The sequence below is a fragment of the Corapipo altera genome, unplaced genomic scaffold (genome assembly GCF_003945725.1).
Source record: "Corapipo altera isolate COAL_440 unplaced genomic scaffold, ASM394572v1 51, whole genome shotgun sequence".
Taxonomy (NCBI): Eukaryota; Metazoa; Chordata; class Aves; order Passeriformes; family Pipridae; genus Corapipo; species Corapipo altera.
In genome coordinates, this window is record NW_020884892.1 from 196,486 (window position 1) to 220,086 (window position 23,601).

The window sequence follows — 23,601 nt, forward strand, 5'->3', positions numbered from 1 at the left end:
ATAATTTTTAATTCTTACCTGGTGCAGTTACACCAGTGGCATTATAATGCTTCATTTTCTTGCTGGCTGTTGATGTAGGGATTAAATAACTTCCTTTCTCATTGTCTGGGTAATAGTCATATCTTTTCAAAGAACGAGAATAACAAGAACACTGGCCAACTCTTGGCTTTCACCAGAGAAATTTTTAAAATGTTGGACTAGACTGAGAGCAAAGCAGGAAGCCAAGGCTGGAAAATTCTCTGCTCCATCCTATCTGATAAAGCAAGAGCCCAGAACTTTCCTTCCTTAATGTGTTAGCCTCACACAGCAAACTGGAGCTCTAAGTTGTTTGATGTGAGCAGCTACACAAATCTGACTTTTTGCATCTGAAAGGGCCTGGGTTTGTAGTAATGCTGTGACCCTTCCAGCCTTGCAGGAAGGAATGAAAATCCAGCAGGCTTACGTGGGTGATGAATACATCTCACATTGCTTATATCTGGGCCTGAAATATAATGTTACATCTGCACTCCCCAGACTGCTAAGTAGGAGTTTAGGCACAGAATTAAACTGTAGATCGTGCAGGCAAAGCCTGAAGGTCTGGGTAGCTCTTTTGATCACTGAGGTGCAGTGTCACACAGCATATGTGGGCAGGATGTATCCAAAGTGACAGACGAGTGTCACTGTTCGCAGTCTCGTGGGATTCGAAGTGTGGCTCCAGTGTAGAGCTGCCAATGCTTCTGAAATCAGTGTCATCTCAGCAAATGGTAGTCAGGCCTGCTCCTCCTGGTAGGAAGTGTTTAATAAAAAGCATGTGAGAAGCCACATACATGTGTGCAGTTTATTTTCTGTTCAGCAGAGAAATCTGGGATCAGGCCACTCAAGATCCTATCCAGATGGCTGACTTCCCCCATGTGTGTCCTAAAGTAAACTGGAGTCTGTTTTGATTGCATTATTTTTCAGAAGGAATTTACATTTTGTACCTGGGAGACCTGTCTATGCTAATTCCAGTTCCATGTTTTGAAGGCCGGTACCACTTTATTTGCAGGGTTTTGGTCTCCATGCCAGTGAAGGTTTAAGCCTGGATGATGCTTACTGGTACAGGACAGGTATTCTTCCATCAGGCAAAATACAGGATATAGTTGCACATTTTGTATTCATCCTGTTTCTCCAGACTTCACATGTGAGTGGTGAGCAAGGGCACACCAAGTCCTCAGATGAAGATGGAAAAGCTTTCCAGGCCAAGACTTGTTTGAGTTATCTCTAGTCAGTGTGAACTGCAGTGTGTGTAAGTAGGAAGAATTTTACAGGCACCACATGAACTCTTTTCCTGCAGGATTTGGTCAGAGCACAGTCCAAAAAAGGCCAAGGTTGTGGGTTTGATCCCCGTAGGGGCCATTTACTTACAATTTGGACTCAATGATTCTTGTTGGTCTCTTCCAACTTAGAATATTCTGTGATTTAGTTTTTCCTGCTAAACTAGGAATTTGTAATCCCCTAACTGTCTATCCAAATTAACTTAAACTCACTCCACAGTTTGATTTCAAACCAGGATGCAAGATAAGCATAGTGATGTCACATCACAGCTGTTTTAATGTGGAACTGAAGCTTAAATTTAAGTATCTTTTTGCTTAAAAGGAAAGGTTTAAAACAAAATAGAAGTGACCTTTCGAATTATGACTGGTTTACTACATGAACATCTGTACTTCTCTAGAGAATTTTGTGGGTCAAAAGTCTGTCCATGTGTTTTGCAGAAATGTTTATGTAGAGGTAATACATTGAACTTTGTTGCTGGAAGAATAAAAACTTAAAGTTCTTACAGGATGATAAATGCATTTCACTTAAATGACATAAGAGGGATGTGGTGCCCCTGTTTTATCTATTAAATTTTGACTGCTATACAAAGCAACATTAAAATATTTCAAGTCTATTTAGGCTCTTAACCTAAAACATTTAAGGATTTCTTATGCTTAACTGCTGATTGCTTTAATCAAATCTTATTCCTCCCAAAAATCTGGCAGGTGATTGTTCAAATGGTAAACACATTAGTTTATTGCATAAGCTGGTCCTGTAATTGAAAAAGTAAAATGACTAAGCACAATGTTCTCAGTAAAGATGCCAAAATAAAATACAGCCCAGAAGGGCAAGCCATGCTTTTCATTAAAATAAGCTTCAATAACCATGAAATTTATCACCCTAAGGGCTTCCTCACTCTGACAAGCAATTAAAGTGTAAAATGTCAAATTCCTCTATGTACTGACCAGTGACTTGCATCAACTTTAAAATCTTTTTTTAGTCAAATAGTAGATGTACTTTCTTGTTCACAAGCTACAAGAAATTGAGTTTTCTTTTTCAGCTTCCTGTGTTACTGCTGAAGGCTCACACCTACACATGCAGCACTTGCAAATGTCTGTGCCTTTGTGTGTCCTGGTAGGTGGGATACTGTGTGTGTGCTCACAGGTGAAGATGTAAGAATGGCAGGGAGCAACCTGCCAAGGAGCCATGGGATGTTGATCCATGAATGTGGCAATGAAGGAGTGAACCTGCTTGTTGTCTTCCTCATGATGGATAACAATTCTGTTACTGGTGTAGAAAATATGCTTTAATTCTAGTTACAGCTTGGGCCAATCATTACCTTTCTGATGAAGAAGAGATCACTTCATGTTGTCCTTTCAACAGCTTTCACACTTAAAACCCTCTGTCAAGCTTTTGTTTAGATAAGTAGAATAATCTCATGCCCTTCAGACTTTGTAGTCATGTCTTCTGGCTCCTGTCCTTTCGATTATTTCCTCTCCCAGTTTTTTCTGGTTGGCTCAATCTGATGTACAGCATGCTCTGCTCACTGAAGTGTTTGGCTTGAAAGTTGTTGTGATTTGATGAGGAATTATTAGTCATGTGAGGTGCTCTTTACCTCTAAGAGAACATCAGGATAAAAGTGAGAATATCTCCTTTCAATAGGTTACTGACTTGGGTTCTGCTTCTCTGCTGTAATCCACAGGTCTTCTGAAAAATGTGTAATCCCTTCTGTAGTTGACCTACTTTCAGGAGCAGTGTTTCCATAGACGTTTCCTGGGGTTTGTTTTTATTTCACACTATCCTTTGCAATCCTCACAGATCTCTGTTCACTACACCTGCTCTCAGTGCATGAGCTGATAATACTTCTGGACCAACACCAGAAAGCTCCTGAAACCCTACTTGGAAATACTGTTTTGGAGTCAAATGCTCTTCACAGCAAAAGTTGTGGAAGCTGCTGTTGTAATGTCCTCTAAGTCCACCTGAGCATCCTACCCACACTGGTTTCATCTAAGGTTGACAGAGCCTGAAAATAGAGATACATGGCACATACTACAGCTTTTTAGTAAAACCTATGATATCCTACATGACTGCTAATTTATTAAAACCTGCAAGTGTTTCAGAGTAGGGTTTTTCCTGGAAGACTTCTTGAGTGACCAAATCAGGCAATTCTAGTTGTCCAGAATCAATTCTAAAATCTCTAACTGGAACCAGAGGTCTATAACAAGCTATCCAATATGCCAAAGTGCTTACAAAGGCTTTTAGAAATTCTAGGGAAAATTAATGTCACCACAGCATGACCAGGATTACTGCCAACTGCTCAAATCCTTGATATTTTTGTTTTTCCTGCTCTTAACACCCCTACACTTTAAGCAGGTGTAGCAGCTCAAATACTTAGGAGTAATATGCACACCATTATGTCAAGATAACAACTTTTTGTCTGATTTTCAAGGACTTGGCCAAGAATGTGGTGAAGTTGAATGATAAGTCTGCTCATTTCCACAAACTGTTACCTATAAACACCTTGCAGACATTGAGGGAACCAGCCCAAAGCAGCAAAACAATTCAGGGGTGAATGTTCTATCCCTTATCAACTCCATGTGTGATAAATGGATTTAGCTGGTTCTAATGTTAGACAAAAGAATCTGTAAGTGTTAACTATCTTCATGGGAACTGGGTTGGAAGCCAAGCCACTATCTTGTACCAGAATAAACTGATAAGAGAATACATTCAGTTAAAAGTAGAGCAGTTCTTTAAAGAAATAGTCTGAAGACCTAAAACTCTTTGAGAAGTTGAGATTAGGTAATGTTATGTGCAGTATTCATTCAACCTGACTACTTTAATTTTGCAACTTTTACTCATCCCTTTGTTGTAGAAATTACAACTGTCCTGCTGTTTTCTCCCACAGGTGCAAGCCTGTGATTTCCTCTGCAGCACAGAAAGAAAACACCTCTTTGAAATTCATCTAGTCAAAAACACCAAACGGCCTCAGCCAGGTGTTTGTGTGTTCACATCATAGGTGGTCTGAGCTCTGCCATTAGTGATCCTCCTTGCTTGGGATGCTGCTGTGGGCAGTGGCCATCTCCTGGAAGATGAACATCAAATCAGTTTTGAAAATGGAACAATTGAATGTATTATTGCAAATAGAAGCTTGCAATAGTAAGTTGTAAGTTGATTAGGAGTGACAGGTCAGGAAGCTGGAAGTGTAGCATCTGGAATATTGTAAGATCAGGCTCAGTTTTCCGGAGAAGCAGTGAGAAGACTGTGCATTGTACTTTTAAGATCAGAGAACAGAAAGCACTGAGAGCTTACAGAGCTGAATGCCCTACCTTGTGGTGTGCCTGTTCTCAACAGCTGCTGCTGGACCACAAAGATGATGAAACCAGAGAAAAGAGTAGAGACTAAAAATCTTGTACTGGTATTTCTTCTACTGCATGAGCAGAGCAGCAGAGATGAATCCAAACTGAATGTGAGTGGAGCAGGATGAGGAAAAGTCAGTGATGCAACCACAAACTTTAAGCAGTTTAATAAAGGTGTGTGCATGACAGAAGGTGAATGAGAGCTATTTAACTTTCTTCATGAAGCCCACACTGTTGCTAGATGTTATTACTTAAGTGTAGAGAATGCTCCTATCAAACTGTTGAAATTCATAAGCAGGTATCTTCAGTGCATTGAAGGCAGCATTCATGGATCAGCTCTCAATTTGGTCAGCTGTTCCTCTCTTACGTTCTGGAACAGCTCTACAGCCCTCAAATGGGAGGTCTTTTAATGTCAGGTGCTTGTTAGGCTAATCTCAAGACTTCTCTGAGCAAGACAATTCTGTTCCTGTTTATCCTTCAAATCAACCCCCACCAAATTTCACTTACCAAGCTGTAGTTAATGTGCCTTTTAAAGAGGTGATACTCAAGTCTTCATCTGTATTCACTTGACCAGTTCTCAGATCCTAGATTTAAGTGGTATCTGTAATTTGCACCTACTCATGTAGTCTGTGGAGTTCCTTTTATATTCCTTCCTCGGAAGATGGCTTACACGACTCAATGTGTATTTTGGTGGCTCCTTAAACAATAGAGGCACAAAACCGAACTTATCTTGTCAGGTGTTCAGGTTGTTGCTTCTTTCTCTGGATTTCCCACTCGGCTTGAGATTTCAGGATCTACCCAGGGTATTAGAATGAGCAACAAAGATTGCTTGTTCTCTGAGTGTACTTCTTAGAGAGGATCCCATGCCTTTCTGAGGATATTAGATGTCTAGTAGGATAACCTGCCAGCTCAACTGTTACATTTCAGTATTGTGCTATTCTGTGATCTGGAATTCTGGCATTTCCCTCGTTTTGCTCTTTTTATGTGCTGCCTGCAAATATTAAAGCGGCTCTACCTGCTCAGAGAAATGCCTGTGATACTATCTGACCACAAATTCATTCTGCCTTTGAGAATGATCTGGAAAGGCACTCTAGCTGGTATGCAATTAGCCTTGCATAAAGAAACAACCACTAGATTAGCTTTGTTTTCTAGACAATCAATCATGTTTGTATAGGCTGAACCTTTCACTGCCCTGTTCTTTATGCCAGCAGCCCTGCTTTGAATCTTACAGGTAAATTACATTGGCTAGGACTTGTTGACTTTAAATATCACTTTTATGCAAAGAAACTCTCTCCTTCCTAAAAGAAGCCTGCCTAGTTCTGTAGAAACTATTGCAACAGTATTTTGTTCTTATGGATATTCAGGAAAAGCTGCTTTAGTATGTGTAAGATTAATTCACTGAGGATGTCTTAGGTAATTCAAAGCTGCATTATCTGATAGTAACCTCGAACAGAAAACGCTTGTGAGAGACTGGATGCTTTTCAAACAGCATTTATTTCTTGTTTGGTTTCTGGGTTTGTTTTTTCTTGGGGTTTTTTTTGGAGAGAGGTTAATGGTTTATAAGGGCAACCAATGTTCAAGGTAGGTAAATGTACATTAACATCTTCACTGCCTTTGCAGCCTGCCTGTGGTAGCCCCATCTGGCTTGTAACATAGTTATAGTGCAGCTGATGAAACCATCGATTCCTCTTAACCACTCTGCCCCTGGAAAATTGTCCCTGTGGGGATTTAAAGGAGTGCAAGTTCTGTGCTCTAGATGATGTGATGATACTTAAGAGTTGCATGGATGAGATCTGCCCCCATCTCACAATGCAGCTTTGTCCCTAAAGGATTCCTTGGGTGATAGGTAGAGTTTTCCTTGGAGGATGGCAGCTGTATATTGTACGGGAAGAGTTGATGGACTGACAGAGCATGATTGAATTGTCTGAAAGGGACAGGACCAAACCTAGATGAGATGTGTTTACTTTTGTTGTCACCTGCTGAAGGTGACTGTCAGCTGCAAGAACTGTAGTGATTACACTGACAGAACAGCAGGATATAAACACTTCTTTGGTGCAGATCTGCTGCAGGTCTCATCCCACAGAGGTCCAGATGTCTGCTGTTAAAGTGGCATGGATGCTGGAGCTTGTGCATCCTGTAAGAGAAGAACAGCTGACAGTCATTCCCAAATTAGGTAAAAATGCCAAATTGTGACAAGCCTTTGCCAAGTGTTTCATAGTTCTATGGAGTCACAAATGGAAGAGATCTGTGTCCTCTAAATATTTTCCTGCTAGCTGGTCTTCATGTATCAAGTCCAACTGCCAAGCACTTGTAGCCTCTTATTATTTTAGTGTACGTGTCAGTAAATAACTTATCCTGCCAGTTCTAACAGGGTTACAGCTTGGCAAAACACATTGCTAAAATACCATTCGTTCATAATCCAAAATCAAAATATGCCCTGATCAAGCTGCTCTTAAATGTGGCCACCAGCTTTCTACAGGGCTGCTGATAAACCAGCTAAGGCTAAAGCACGTTATCTGCAATAAAATTGCCAAAAATGGATGGTTTGTAAATTAGCCCAAGTGTTGTCTGTTCATTACCTGTATTTTTGTCCCCTATAAGGGGTAACCTACTTTACTTGAAGTAATGTTTATGGAAGTTCTTACTGTATTGTGCCTAAATGGTCTGGATATGGTCTGAAATCAGTGTGGTGATGCAACCCTTCTAAGGACTGATTTAACCATATTATTGACCAAACAGTATTTCTCTGATTTTTCTTAAGGTTTGTTTGTTATTGGGTTTAAGAGGGGATTCTTAATTTTGTTCATCTTACACCTTACTTAAAATATACGGGCTGTGCATCACTGCTAGGTCAGTTCAAATGTTTATTTAAATAATTGAGGACCTAAATCAAATAGCTCTGCTTCATGGCAGTATACATAAACACGTCTGTCACACTGGTATTTGGGACAGCCTAAAAAACTGGAGCAGGGATCTGCTCAAGTGCTCTAAGCAATGCTTTTTATGGAGTGTGCTTTCTCAACGGTGTTTGTAACTATTTGTACTTCTAAAGGGAGGCAGTGGAGGTGTTTACCGAAGGTGCTGCACCCTAACACTGCAGTTTTCTCTATTAGCACCACCTCATGCACTGCAGGTGTGGGGCAGGGGGTGAGAAGCAGCTATTTCACCACACCCTTTGCAACGTGGTTTTAGGAGGAGGCGAGATTCCTTTGATGCCAGGGAGGAAGTAAGTAAGAAATAAATTGTTATCTCTAAACACCTTTTTATTCATTTCTTTCAGTACTACAGCAGTCAGCTCCATTTAATACTTCACCGGGGGATGTCAGAATATTTTCCTTGGCCCAGATGGAGGGAAGCTCGGCGAGGCTTGGGTGGGGAAGGGAAGGGACCTCTCTCATTTGTGCTGACAAGGACAATTTCCAGCAATCAGGATGAGCCTGTGTGGGCTCAAACTGCAGGTTAGGCTGTGAACTGTGGCTTTTTACCGAGCCATCACAGTGATGAGGGACCCCTTTGATCTGCGAGTCCGCTCAAAGGAGGCAAAATGAGAACACTTAGTGCAAGATGATATAACCGGTTATATATAGTTGTTTACAAGCCCTTCGGAGAATCTGAAATGTGAGAAACCCTCTTCTGCCTTGTTTTGGTTTTTCTCTGAGGGAATAATTATTTCCTCAGACTTAGTAAAATCCGGTCAAAACCTGTCTTCTCCATCTTTGTTGGAGGGTGAACAAAATTCTAGGGATGTTTTCAAAACCTTCCTTTAACGGAGTTTTCTGAGATTGAATGATGGTAATGCATTTAGGGACTGGTAATTGGAGATAATTCCAATGAATTAGACTTTACAGACGTTAATGATATGCTAGAGGAAGTCAGCTTATGAAGATGTATGCTGTGCTCTTTTTTTTGTCTTGATCTATTGAATAGCTTCTGTAATTGTCTAATACATATTCTGGCAGTATTTGGGTTTCTTAAGCATTTGCAGCATGAAGAAACCAGCCTGTGAATTTTTAGTGCAGAGAATATAATTAGTTTAAATGCCAGTATGTGAAAATAATGTGCTTTTCATCGTAGGTACAGTAACATCTGCAAGGAATGTCTAACTTTGCAGGTACAGATGAAGTAATCAGCTTGACTACTTTTATGGATGAATATTCATGCAAAACACTACTCTCAACCTATTATAGAAAGTATTGCGCATTCTGGAGAGTAATTTGCAAAGGTCGCTCTGGTGTACTTCATTTCCCACACTGCAGTCAGGAGGGGACAGCCCTGCTAAAGGAACTTGCTGAAAAAAATGCTACTGCCAACAATGTCCTGATAGGATTATTCTTGCAGCACCAGCCCCACTGGGTTGGACATTGCCCTCCCTCCTGCAGGAAAGTGGGATTGGTGCAGTTAATCCACTTGGTAATGTATTAAGATGTTCTCTGATTGATAGCCTTAGTTTTCTAGCCATTAGGAAATTTGCAGATGACACTAAGTTGGGGGGGAGTGTCGATCAGCTGGAAGGCAGGAGGGCTCTGCAGAGGGACCTGGACAGGCTGGAGAGTTGGGCTTATTCCAGTGGGATGAGGTTCAACAAGGCCAAGTGCCGGGTCCTGCACTTTGACCACAACAATCCCCTGCAGCGCTACAGGCTGGGGACAGACTGGCTGGAGAGCAGCCAGGCAGGAAGGGACCTAGGAGTTTGGATTGACAGGAGGCTGAACATGAGCCAGAGTGTGCCCAGGTGGCCAAGAAGGCCAATGGATCCTGGCCTGGATCAGGAACAGTGTGGCCAACAGGTCCAGGGAAGTGATTCTTGCCCTGGACTCAGCGCTGGTGAGGCCACACCTGGAGTGCTGTGTCCAGTTCTGGGCCCTCAGTTCAGGAAGGACATGGAGGGGCTGGAGCAGGTCCAGAGAAGAGCAACAAGGCTGGGGGAGGAACTTGAGCACAAGTCCTGTGAGGAGAGGCTGAGCGAGCTGGGGTTGTTCAGCCTGGAGAAGAGGAGGCTCAGGGGAGACCTCCTCACTCTACAACTCCCTGACAGGAGGGGGGAGCCAGGGGGGGGTTGGTCTCTTTTCCCAGGCAACCATCAGCAAGACAAGAGGGCATGGTCTTTAGCTCTGCCAGGGGAGGTTTAGGTTAGATATTAGGAAGAAATTCTTTACAGAGAAGGGTAATCAGGCATTGGATTAGGCTGCCCAGGAAAGTGGTGGATTCACTGTCCCTGGAGGTGTTTAGGTGAGACTGGATGTGGCACTTACTGCCATGGTCTGGTAACCACAGTGGTAGTGGATCAAGGGTTAGACTTGATGATGTCAGAGGTTCCTTCCAACCCAACTGATTCTAAGATTCTATGATTCTTTTCCTCTGTTCTACCTCATAGAGACAGAGGGAATGAATCCTTTTAATTCTGATGGGAGATAATGGTCTTGTTCAACATGATTTAAAACCTTAAGGATCCTTTTGTAGGGTATTGCAAGCTGGGCCATATTTAGCTTGAGCCAGACTAAAGTTTTTGCCTATCTGACCAAATCAGTGGGTTTTCTTAGTGAAAGTCATTATTTGCAGCAATGTCATATCAGCATATTTGCACACTGGGCTGAATAATCTTTGTCGCATGAGGGTTTTAGTTCTTTGTGCTTTTGTGATGACTCAGTTGTTATTTTTTGGTTTTGCAAGTTCTTGGCTGTTAGTGCTTGCTGTCTTGCCCTTTACCAGATTTTTGAGGGTAGAACCTGCTAACTGGAGATCCAGCTGTCACAAATGAGATATGCCTGTCTTTGCTGTGCTGGGAAACTGCTTCTTTGTGCCTGTATTTTTCTCCAGCATCTCTGGTCCCAGCTGTTACGTTTGCCACGAGCTCTGAAGGCTTCTCTATTGCTGTTTATGCCCATACCCCCTTAGCTGTTTACTTGTTTAATGTGCCTGTATTAATAAACATGAGGGTAACGTGAGCATCTATGAAGTTTTTAACCATCAATAAAACAAAAAGTACGTTTAATCAGATAATGCCACCTCTCCAGTTTAACAAAATGAAGTATTTCCTACTAAAAACAGCAGCAGCAGTGATTTAACAATGTAATCTGATCCAATATTAGTAACAGACTGTGCCTTTGGGGAGCAGTATAATATCCAATTCACTGAATAAAGTCTGTCTCACATTAAATTCTGGATCCCTCTTAAAAAGATGGCTTCCCAGAATTGTTTCAGTAATTTCATAAAGACCTGTGATTTCCTACCTCTTTTTCCCAGTAATGAATGGAGAAATTACATTGGCTTCCAAAACACAAAGAATGATTAAATAGTGTTGTCTTACAAAGATGTCACGAGCACCTCCATCTCCCCACCTTACCTCTTGAGCTTTCCATTCCTTCTCATGTGTCTGGGCAGGAAAAAGCCCATCGGGGCAGTTTGTAATTCCCACATTGCCATCTGTGACTGCTTTGCTTCCAGCAGGAGCCAAAATCTTACTCTTGGTCACTTTCTGAGTAAGCTGGGAGGGGGTGGAAAGAGGGTCCCAAGAAAGCCACGGGGTTTCTAGTCAAGGCCATGTTTTATTTAAACAAGTAGGCAGGAAACCCTCTGGAAGATTGAACATTGGCAGGGCTGGAGTTTGTAAGCCTGTACATGTCAGGTTTGCATCCATACCAAGGAAAGGGTGCAACAAGTCTTCATTAACCCTTTTGAAATGAAGAGGTTCACACCCTTGCTTTTTAGGTTTTGGATTGTGGTTTAGATATTTATTTGCTGGGGAGTTGAGGATATCAGATGTTCAGCGTTAATAGTAGGAAAGCTGCCAACATCATCTGCTTCTCTTAGATGAATATGTATTTCAAACATTGTGCCCTGGCTTAAACAGAAGGGCAGGGGTTGTAAAAGACAACAACTGACTTACGGTATGTGAAAAGTCCTGAGGGCAGGCAAAAGTTTGTGTTGGAAGAAGTGGAAAAAATGCAGTTTCTCCATGTGAGGTGAATTGCTCCATATCATTTTAATTCACAACGTGCTGCAGAATGACTTACCCCCGCCCAGACCTTGCTTCGGTGGCCTAAATTGTGTTGTAGCCTCGAAAGTAGGTCATGTTGCAAAAGCACTGTGCTGCTTCCAGTGGCTTTTTTCTTTGTTGCCTTTTTTTTTTTATATCTCAGGTTTCAATACGAACTTGCTAAAAATCTCATCTAAGCCTTCAGTCGGTGTCAGTCGTAGGGTTGTTGAGGCGTGGTGTCCTTGTACAACAAGCTGGCTTATGCTGTTGTGTTTCAATGCCTTTGATTACCTGAATGTTGAATTAGATGTTGGGACATGTCAAATGTGGTTCTTTATTGCACCCAGTTAGCCTTAACCCTTTTGCTTTGGCAGGCTTTTAGTGATTCACAACAGGCCAGGCCAGTTTAATGTAAGACTGTTTTAAAATGAGATGTTGACTTTCAGGATCTAGAGTAACATTGCTCACACATGGGACTGTCAAGTAACATATGGTATAACTGATTTTTAAAAATTATTCCTGAACAAGTGTGGTCTTGTCCCTTTGATGGGGTTAATACAGCTGTGTTTTTAGAAAGCAGTAGCTAAAAACCTTTCTATGTTTGCATTTGACTATGTCAGAAGCCTTAATGGGAATTTAAACAACTACCTGCCTGTGATTGCTGCCTTTTTGAACCAAAGGCTTTGTGACTCACCTGTGTGATGGTGCTTCTAAAAAGTCACAGAGTTTGAGTCTACCTTTATGAGGGAACAACTCAATCAGATCACAGCAGCACTCAGCCTTTCTGCTGAAATACAAGTAAGTCTGTTGAGCACATTTGACAAGCTGGGCCAAAGACTCCAGGCATGTTTTCTAGACACTCTTCTTCCTACTGCAGTGACTGAGCGCTTGAGTACTGACATGGGCCAGAAAAACTTCCCTTGTGGCCAGTTCTGTTACTATAAACAGCTGCTAATAATTAGCAACAGAGCCGCAAAACAACCGGGCAGAAAATAGCTGCCTCTTGGCCGAGTAAGTGGTGCTCTGCCTTGCATCTGGTGAGTACAAGGAGGCAGAGTACATGGAGAGCTCTCCCAGCATGCCCCAGGATCCTTCTGCTTTCTGAACTGGTCTTGAGCTGGGCAGGTTAGTTTTTGACCTTGTAGCCACAGAGATGCATCAACAACTTCTTTGCGAGCTGCAGTTTCACACTGGCTTTGGGTATTGCTGCCCAAAGGAGCACTTTTAGCTGCCCCTATTCCTCCGTATTGTGATGGGATGGATCTGTGTGGCCCTGCAATCAGGTAAAACCAACCTGGCTTTATAAAGGATTTCTTTTGGCTTCTTGGATGCGTTTCTGTCAGTTTAGTTTTCGGCCCAAATCAGTTACAGCGTGTGGTTCACGGCTGAGCCGCTTGTGTTGTGCGGAGGAAACGGTGGGAGTAAGGAACCAGGGGCAGAGAAAAGGAAGAGCTGCTGCTCTTAGAGGAAGTACTTGTTTATACCATCTTAAAGTGATGAAGAAACCTGGAGTGTCAGCAGTATAATAAGCTACTAATATATTTTATGTGATATTTCTGTACAAAATCAGTTGCATTGGCTGCTTACAGAGTAATTTTTAGTGTATTTTGAGAATTGACGAGTTTTTGTGAGTTGGTGTTGTAGCCACGCTTGCAGAGGGGTGAAGGTCAGCCTTGCCTTTAAGAGCTGCTTTTTCACAGCAGCATTCTCTTTGTCTGTTGATGTGGTGGAGCACAGAGCATTTGAACTCAAAACATTAGCAATTATCCTTGGCCCGGTGCCATTTTACTCTGGAAAAGGCACAAGCCCAAACGATGCATCATTTCGCAAGCCAGTCAGATGCTGAAGCAGAACCCAGTGTCCACTTTGAGTTGAGTTGTGGAAGGAATAATAAGTGATGTTTGTCTGCAACGTGGGGGTAGAACTGTTCAGCCAAACATTTATTTAGCCTGAGGAAAAGCCAGATAAACCCAGAATGCCTTTCTTTCCAATGCTAATATTAAAGCAAAACTTAAATCAACCTAGATAACTTTTCAAGATATGGCCATATTACTTGAAAAGCTGAGCATAAACCAGCTTGGCAGCAAAAGTATCTGGCAAATGACTGGGCACTTTGAGGCTTGCTGGACTGACATGATTCACAGGTGAAATAGTGTGGTTACTAAAATGGATGTCTTTGGATGCACTCAGTGAAGAATTGGAGGAGGGTAAGGTGTAAGGCTCCATGAGGAACAGAAATCTGGTCTTATTTGGCAGCTTCTGGATTCTTATACTTTTTTATCAAACAAACATTTAAATATTTCTTGAGTTAGAAGCACTTACTTGGGTTTTTCATTGTTTATGGGTTTTTTGATGTGTTGAGCAGAATGGATCACTGAAAGGTCCTGATGTGACAATTACAGCTGTGACCAGAACCATTAAAGCTACTTAAATTCTGTAAGAATTGGTTCTTAGCTATTTTCCCTTATGAAGTTAGTAGTAAACAATGAAGAGACATTGTATGCAATGATGGCTCAAGTTGTCTCTTCACTCTTCCTTTCAGCATCAAGAAGGTGAAATTCATTTAAACAGTAGAATCTTCGAGTTAGATTATTTCCTACATCACTAGATAATAATCCCTGTGAGCAAAACTGAATGGAGTTCTTTGTGATTTGAGACAACCTTGGTCAGAATGTATTCTCCCATGTAAAATGTCATAATGTAAGAGGCAGATCTTGAAGACAAGGGATGACTAAATAAATTATTAGAAGCTAATGCAATAAACTTTAAAGACCAGGATGAAAGAATGGGTAGTTTGCTTCAGCTCAACCCTCTCCTTTTTCCCTTAGATAGTCAACAGCGTTTGAACAGAATTATTTCAATCCTTTGTGGTTTGCTCATTCCAGTGTTTCTTGGGGTCAGCTTATTTTCCCTACAGTGCCTTGGGGTTTTATAGCTGATGCACACCTACCCTGTTGAGATTATTTCTTACACCAATAAATGCCTTAAGGATTGCCTAATGGCTTCGGAGGAAGAAAACCCTCTAAAAGAATTGAAATTGTCTCGTTGTCTTCAGTTGGACCCATTTAACTTTATCTACTTGACAAGCTTTATTACTGCTCAAGAAAATACGTGTGCGATTTTACCTGAGACTTGCTGTGTACTCCCCAGCTCACAGTCACGTGCTTTGGCACTGGTTCAGGGAATCTGGTTTCTTTTCAAACAGTGCATTCCTATTCCTTGTTAGCAAGAGAGATCTGGAAACATGCATTAAAAATAGTTCAGTCTTAAAGATTTGGGCGGGGATCACTGTTAACCCCCTTTATTTTGGTACAGATGGGTGTGCTGCCAGTCTGCTGACCTCCAGGTCATGGTATCACAAATGCAGCAGCACTGCTTGTCAGCCCCCAAGTCCTGAATTTAGACACAGAAGTGTGATAGAAGTCATTTGCCTGAGGCATCTTGTTGTATAATTGTCTGACGTGGGCTTTTTGCATCTTTCTTAGTGTTCACTAGGGAAAAGAAAACCACTGAATTTTGTGGGCCACAAATATGACCTATATAACACTTCCTCTTCGGAAAACCTTAAAGAAAGGTAGTTATTTTCCTCTGGTTTTTTTATGGTTCACACATTTCTTTCTGTGAACACAACCTGTTTGAGGCACAGGGTTATTGTGATACAACCCTGTCGAGCCTGTAACATGTTTTGTGCTCCACTTAGTCATGACTTAGGCCTCAGTGGAAGACAGATAGTAAAAGTGTAACAGATAAGATTGGAAGCAATTTGAGCAGCTTTATAAAATTATGGTTACAGATTAGTTTTCAGGATATATTACTTGCTTGTTTTGTTGAAATATTAACTATTGCTTTATAGATTTTGTCATTGCCTCAATGTGGCCAAAGGTCAAAGTAAAACACGTGCAATTAAGTTGAAGAAGAACCAGTGTGATCAGGCCCCTCCTTCCATAAACACTTGGCAAGATGAGTATCTGTATCTAAACTTCTCTTCACGTCAACCTCTGTACAATGCCCAACATGAACCTCTTCCATGGCTGAAATTCTTCATTCTACTGCCTTATTTGTTGTTAGTCATGAAAATGCCCTTCAAAACCAGCCATGAAAAACAATTTGTGCTGGATGCAGATATAGGAGAATCACTCTTTGGTATTTTAATCCAGCTCCTCTTCAGATGCCATTTATTTTGAAGTTCTTTGCTACATAAAAACCTCTGTAATATTTACTTCCATCAGGTAAATGAATTTGTCCTGGGTAAGAAAGAATGCCACTCTTCAAACTTGCCAAATTCAAAATGGGAAAAAGCAGTGGCAGAATCTGGATCAGTCTAAAATGAATATGAACACAACAGAGCAGGGCTTAGGAAAGAACTGAAGACCTTTCTGAGAGGCTCTTGTTATTCTCTGGCTCTTGTATTAGACGTGCACTTGGAGTCAGATGAAAGTGCTGCAGGAAGTCCAGTGCTGTGCTTACCACAAAATTGACATAATGGAACAGTAATTCTCTGTTCTTTTAGATAAAACCTGTCCATTGTGCTTCTTGCTGCTGCACTTGAACACTGTAATCGCTTTTTCTGGCATGTTTAAATGTGCTGTTCTTATCTGTGTCAATTACAGCTTCAAAGTCTACCTCCATCCACCATCCATTATTCCTGGCTCCTAAATTATCTGATCACTTCCCATCATCTTCCACTTCAGAAATAACTTTTTCAGTCATCCCTTAAGAGCCTGGCTCAAATGGGCTAAATCTCAGATATCCTTTTTTGTCCTGCCTCTTTATCCTTTGCAGGGACAAATGCTCCCAGCCTGGTGTCATCCCTCCTGTGTGTGCAGGCTGCCCCAGTGCATCACAGAATATTCTGGTGTGATGAATCCTCTGTGCCTTGTCCTGCTGCCCTGTCACTGCATATGGGATGAGGTGTTAATGGAAAAGGAATTAAATCCTTCATAGGCAGTGACAGGAGGGGAAATTAGACATGAGAGAACAGTGGAGACCTTAAAGCCATCTCGTACAGGAGTGTAATCCATGACCCTTAGTCTGTAATACAACACACATGTTCTGAGTGATTTTGGAATAGTAAGAGCTAACGTGTACTTTCAAATTCTACTGAATGTCATTTTGCCTGGGTCTGCCAGCAATTAAACATTTTGTCACTAGTCTATAATTAAAATAATTGCTCCTACTCCAGAACATGTATTTTGTAGGCTTTGCTCACTCAGAACTTGTGTTATGTGAAGTGGATGTGCTTTTTAATACATAGAGTACTTTGTATTTATGATAAACTACTTGCATCTTCTGTTAATTTTGAGTGGCTGGAGAAATGCTTTCTTGAGTCCTTTTTGTTGAGTTATTTAAATGCTTATAGATTAAAACCTCGAACTCAAAACTTGGTTTATAGAACTTGCTTAGTAAGTTCTTTTAACTTTCTCATGTGATTTAAAGGTTTGTCCAGCTCGAATGAAAATTTTAATATTAGTTTGTTGATGAGGTGATCAAATATAAGAATTCCAATAATCCTGGGGAGCCTGAAAGATGAAAAAACCCACACCAAAAAAGCTGATTTTGAAAGGAAGAACAAAATACATGCAATAAACAGCTCGACAGAGGGTGTCAGCAGGAGGGAGTGCTCAAGATGATGTTCCCATGATGGACTTCTAGTAGAACAGTATCTCAGGTCACATTGGAACAGAGCTGGTGTTGTGACATGCTTTAAACACCAAGCATGTCAGCTGTGTCCTAAGGCTCATTTTTAGGCTCACCACTTAATGATCTGGTCTGTGCTCAAGCCCACAAAGAGTTTTTGTTGCCACAGCTGAAGGGACTGGGAATTGCAGTGTGGGGATTTCTCAGGCCAGCTCTGCTCACAGAGCCCACATCTCGTGGAACCGTTTCCCTGAGGGGTTTTGTCCCGGGATAGGAGTTCAGTCACACAGTGTGCATAGATGTAAATATGCTTCCTTTTAGTCCAAACATCATATAATCTGACTTCTTATGAGATGCTTTGTCTCTTTCTCATAAGTGCTTGAACTCATTTTGATTGACATGCCACAGTACATAAATCTGCCAAGGTTTTGTCTACGGCACAAAAGAATGGAAAATACAGGAGAAGCTTGTCTTACCTGGTTGGAATATATTTGAATAATTTTAATGTATGGTGGGAGATACTGTACCATTCTGCTTTCATGAATTTCAGCAGCCTCACAGGCTGTGGGAGTAAGATGCTCTGGTCTTGTGTGCAGCAAGATGAATTCATATGCTGTATATATCTTCATTAGAAGTTGAAATATTTAAATATCGCTCCTTAGTTATATTCATCATAGCTTGTTTTACTCATGCTTGCTTGAGGAATATCTTCAGTATAAGATGGTGTGATGGTTACTGCAAAGTAATTGGTAACTTCCAAAAGCCTAAATGGAGATGTCTGTGTGACCATGGCAATTGATGAATCATCTTCCTGGCATAGTGCTGGAATATCCTATGCTGTTTCTGAAATGGAAGCTTCTTTAAATTTCCCAGAACTTGTCTTATGCTCAGTGTTCTGAGGATCTCAGACAAATACCCTGATATTCTCCTGTGGCTTTGTGTGGGACCACAAACCAGAGGAACTTGAGTACAGTAAAGCATCATTTAAATACGAGGCGTAACTGCATTTCAATGGAAAGTGCAGAGGTAGGAGGGAACGTGGGATAAAAGACCCTGTGCTAGGCAAGGACAATGGAAAGCAGGAAATAGGGTATATGGTTAAGGGGGGGGGCACAATATCCTGAAAAATGCTATTGAAATTTTTAAATGCTTGCTTTTTGTTGCAGATTAATCAGCCACTCGATGGGGATTAACAGTGGAGCACCTCTTTGTGTCGCCTTTCCACCCCTCTGTAGCACGAATAACAACTTCAGCACTTCTTCAATAATAATTATGAAACTGGTATTAACTGAATGGCAATTATGGATTTTTAACTCTAACTCACAGTAAACCAGCAAGCCATATGTTGAAATTCCTACCAAATAGCTTTTCGTTCTTGATGTCTCGTATCTATACAAGAAGTTGCAAGATACCTGTTTGTACAAGAGGAATATAAGCATTACTTGCCTGAGGAACAGAAGCAGAAAAGAGAAGACACCCTAACTTGTTCGTGGAGTTATGGTAGTATTATTTATATAGATATAACAAATATATATATATTTTTATGGTAATGAAAATGGCTCCTCAGAATGCTGACTCGGAATCTATGCAAGTTCAAGATCTACCTGTGGCACAGCTTCAGAAACCAGAGAACAAGGAGAATGAAAGTAGGGAGGAGACCATTAGTGAAGGATCCATAGACCGGATACCAATACGCCTGTGGGTGATGCATGGTGCAGTAATGTTTGGCAGGGAGTTTTGTTATGCCATGGAGACAGCTTTGGTAACACCTGTGTTGTTACAAATTGGTAAGTAATCCTCGTTTCTGTTAGTCAAAGCTTTCTGTGTATTTTTGCATTGATTGAAGCCAGAGGAAGAGGGGAGTGGTGTCTGCCAGCTCAAAGTACACAAGGTAAAAAGGTTTTGGGGTTTTTTTTCATTATTATCTGTGCCACAGGTTCAACTGTGTAAACATGTTTAGGTGGGAAGGATTTCTATAGGCATTCATCTTCTGTCTAATATTGCTTCCCTCTGTAAAAAATGTAACCTGATTTTAATCTATAATTCTTTACTACAAGGTAAGTGTCCTAGAAACTAGGAACAATATTGGACTATAAAGGATTGCAGTGAAGCTTTTTTAAAATTTATGGAGAAATGCTTTAGGTTACAGTACTTTAGAATAAACAGCTGGATAAATTTGTTTTTCGAACTGCTAGTCAAATATTGCATTTATTTCAATCCACTGGTGAGTCTTGTTTCATGTGATTTATCTGTCTTGTTTATAACACATGACTACATATGAATAAACCACAGTACCAATAGCCTTAGATGATAATGGGGGGTGTGATGAGGTTTAGAATAGGCATAGCCAGTGTTAAACTTTGTGGGGAGTCCTGTCATTAGCTTTCCAATAAACTGTTTACAGTGTTAACAGTATCTGGTATTACCTTTATCAAATCCAGGAACTCATATTCTCAATCAGACATCATAAAGTATTACATGACACTGAATGGAAATACCAGGCTGACCGTGGTTCCATGAGGGAATAAATCAACAATGTGTGTGCACTGTATAATTGTATATACAGTATTTGTATATTATATGTTTACTTGGGCTTATCTGTGCAGTTGTGTCTTACAGCTTGCTCGGCTGTGGCCAAACAGAAGCACTCAACCAACTAGAAAATAATGTTCAGTGAATACTATTTACAACATCATTAAAAAATTTCAAGATTGGCACCTTGAATGAAACAACCATATTTTTATATTTGATATGAGAAAAGGGCATTATAGTTTCAGCTTGTGAACAAATCCTTTCATGCAGTCTTCCTGCAGTCAAAAAGCTATTTTCATATTAAATTGCTATTTGGTTTATTTTGAATCAACAAAGGAGTGAATAATCAGTGCAGTTAGTGCCATGGGAGATGCTGATGAGTTATGCCTCCATGTTTTCCTGGAAATTTTCCTTTTCAGAGCTTATCATGGATCTATTGGTGGCATAGTTAAAATAGACATTAAAAAGCTCTAAATAGCTTTTCTGATCGACCTGACTTGCTAAATAAAACACAAGCAACTTCATCTAGGAATTGTTTGTAATGTCCATAACTTGTTTTGAGGTTCCGTGTTTTGGGTAAGTTGAGATTTAGAGACTTAAATCATTTGTACTGGCAGCATTGGTTCTGTCACTGTCTACCTTAAACTCAAACTTGCATCCTGCTTTGCATGGAGATGATCCTGAGTTTTTTAAGTGTCCTGTCCTTTTTTGTTGGCTTTGTTTGTTCTGGATGATTAAATGCATGTCTGGCTAAGCTGACTTTACCTTACCATAGGGTAAGGTCAGACAGTATAAATAAACCATCCTCTTAATTACTGAGCACTCTACCAGTTTACATTTCTTTTGTGAGCTTTTCTAGCTGTTTCCTCCAGATAATTGAGAAATATCTCTTCCCTTCCTTCCCTAACCCCAGTGATCAAAATAACGTTGGGATTTGGGGGAAGGGAAGGAGAGAGATCTCTCTTCCAAAAAAGCTGCAAATCGACAGAGTGATGCCAAAGGCTGTGGGGATGCAGATGATGTTCCATGCCATAGAGATAGGAAATGGAAGAGGCTGTTACAAATATTAGTGCTTTGGGAACTAATTGAAATTTTTCGTGCTCAGCTCATGTTCCCTCAACAGGGGAATAAACAATGTTGGATTCACTGAAGGGTTAAAGTTATTCACGGGTGACTTATCTGGCCTGTTTGGTAATTACCTCTTACATGGGTCTGTTTACCTTTATCAACCTCAACATCTGTCTGCCTCAGCATGAGCTATATTTATTCCTCACTGGAGGGGATTGCAATATAACCATCGAACTGCTGTAATATTCCCTTTGCATCTTGTTCTGGTAAAAGCAACGTTCAGTTTCTATGAGATTAAATTGGCTCAAGCAACTATATTTGAGAAGTGGCACCTGGGGAAGTGTGGTGACTCAACCAACTTTATTTATAATAAATTGAAGAACAAGAAGCCTTTTGGGTATCCAAAAAAACCCCCAAAACCTCCTCACACAGTGTGCTGAATATTAACAATTAAACTTTACAGTGTGTTCTGTACCTCAGAGAAAACTTTGGTCACTGGAATCATTTGAGATTCTTATCAGATGCCGCCATGAAAACCTTGGGCACCTTAGTCTGGTGTTACACACTTTCTACTTGCAGGTATTTGACTTCCTTTGCAGTTTTTGGAGCCTGGATCAGAGAGGTAGTTATGATTTGGCAGATGGACAATGAAATTTCATCAGCTGAAGGAGATATGGTCCTTTGGATGATCTTTTTCCAATTCAGTGGTGGTTGAATTCTCACTGTGTTTAAATTTTCTGAAGTTCCCAAATCTTACCAAAAGAACTAAAGGCACCACTGAAAGCTGCTTGAATCAATGGATACTGTGGTGAGGTTATGAAGTGCCTGAGTTGCTGTACCCATACCAAAAGAAGTTCTGATTTCTGACTTCAATCATTGTTTTTATTGCTCTGTTTAGGTCAGAAATGCAGCTACAAACCTATAACAGCCTTGTAGTCGTAACTGGGCTTTAGTAGCTTAGCAACAAGAACAAGCCAAATATATATTACATGTTGTTTTTAATTCTAACTTGCTCTTTGGTTTCTTAGTGCCTGCATCTTAAGAATTCAAAATGAAGCAGTAAACTTCTTGGGAAGAATTCAGAGGATGTAAGAATATGCCAAATATGGGAAGTGGCAGCCTCAGTCCAGATGAAATTTTGTTAGTTCACACTTTCAGAAGTTATAGTCTCTCAAAATCTTCATTAACCTTTCTGAGACTTGTTCAATGAGCAGTTTGTCCCAGCCAGCATTAAAACTTTTCCAGAAGATAAACCTTCAGCACTTGAGGTTTACTTGTTCACCAGCCCAAGGGTTTTGAGGAACTGATTCCGTGTTACCCTTGGATATACTCTTTGCATTAACCCTGCTGTTTGCTTCCCCTGCACATAAGCTACTACAAATTCCATAGGAGTAGGATGAGGCCTTTGTCTTCTGAAACATCTGGTACTTAGTGCTGCTTATCTGTGAGAGGGAATTAAAATCCCTGCTATTGTTTATAAATGACAGTGTATTTTCTTCCATCATTGAACTTGGCTTCTAAGGATTAAATCTCTAAAAGTACTTTCAGTTCATAAGTTCATGGAAGATTTGGATACGTGATAAAGTTATTTTGCAAGGGCTTTTGCTTGAATAAAAGCAAAAGGAAGGGAAACTGATGACTGGTGTGGTGTAAACTTGGAGAAACTGTTATCTTTTTGAAGAAACTCGTTCTAGGAAATCACAGTGAATGACTTCTGTTAATAACACTTTAAACCATTAATAAATAAATAATTTGGTAATTTCATATTATTTCCATTGTAATTCAAACAAAATTGGGGTTGTAATGCAAGCAGTAAATCCCTTTTAGTTCTTCTGAAAGGTGGGATTCATGTGCCTATTTCATTAGGACTGTGGAAGAAAAAAATCTGTATGTTGTGACTTGGGGTGGCTGCTGCTTTCAGCATGAAAACCTCACTGTCTGACTAATGAGTAGTGGTGGCTGTAAACATGAAGTTTCACGTTTTATATTTAATATGATAAAAGCTTTGTCAAGCCTTTACTGTTGCTTCAAAGGCTCTTTCAATGCTATTGAGTGTTTTATGAATAGTTAATAGGCACAGAAGCGACTGTCAGCACCAGAGCTGTTCCTCATTCCCCTGCATAAATTAAATATATTACACCAGTGCTTTTAAAAAGAAACCATGTACATTTACATTGTTTCATGAGGAAACATAAGGTAAATCAGTTTACATGTGCTACTTACCTTTATAGTGTCACTTAAATTTAGGGCTGTTTCCCTGGTGTGGTACAGGAATAACTGTGGGTTTTCTGCATTTCAAATCTGGGTGTCTACATGTGATGGCATTACTTTGTTTTGCTGTGAGAGTTAATGGGTTCTTGTAGTAAACATAGGCCAGTCTAGCATTAAATATTGAAGTTGGTCATTTTAAGCTTAACCCTGAGCATGGTGTTGTTTTTAGGCAATAACACTAAGGAATAGCATTGCTGCAAACCTGTATTTCAGTGCTAATTAATAGATTTTACTAAGGAGAAAGACTGAGCTAAGCAGAGCAAAATAATATAGATTATTTTTGTTTGGAAAAGAAATTATTTCTTTCATTAGGTCCTTTCAAATCAGCAAGATACTATAGTTGCTCCTATCTCATATATGTAGGAAAGCTGTTCAGGGATTTGGGCTGTTATTTTACAGCTAAAGCATTTAGATATAATGTCTCAGAAAAAAAATAATTATCTAACATTCAAAATTCACCCAGCCTGAAGCTTAGCAGACCGTACTTAA

The 23,601-nt window shown here is 40.4% G+C and overlaps 1 protein-coding gene across 7 annotated transcripts in view; it reads left to right on the forward strand.

Moving 5' to 3' along the window:
* SLC45A4 (solute carrier family 45 member 4) overlaps positions 1-23,601 on the forward strand; it is an 87,393-nt gene that overhangs the window by 31,440 nt on the left and 32,352 nt on the right. For 5 of the 7 annotated variants that reach the window (XM_027645580.1, XM_027645585.1, XM_027645581.1 and 2 more), the window contains one exon: positions 18,408-19,028. In XM_027645580.1, coding sequence (XP_027501381.1) covers positions 18,785-19,028 — 244 coding nt within the window. In that variant the 5' untranslated portion in view covers positions 18,408-18,784. Of the gene's footprint in view, positions 1-1,198; positions 1,265-12,379; positions 12,403-18,407; positions 19,029-23,601 lie in introns of those variants that run through there. The other 2 variants (XM_027645586.1, XM_027645584.1) reach the window with 2 other exon arrangements.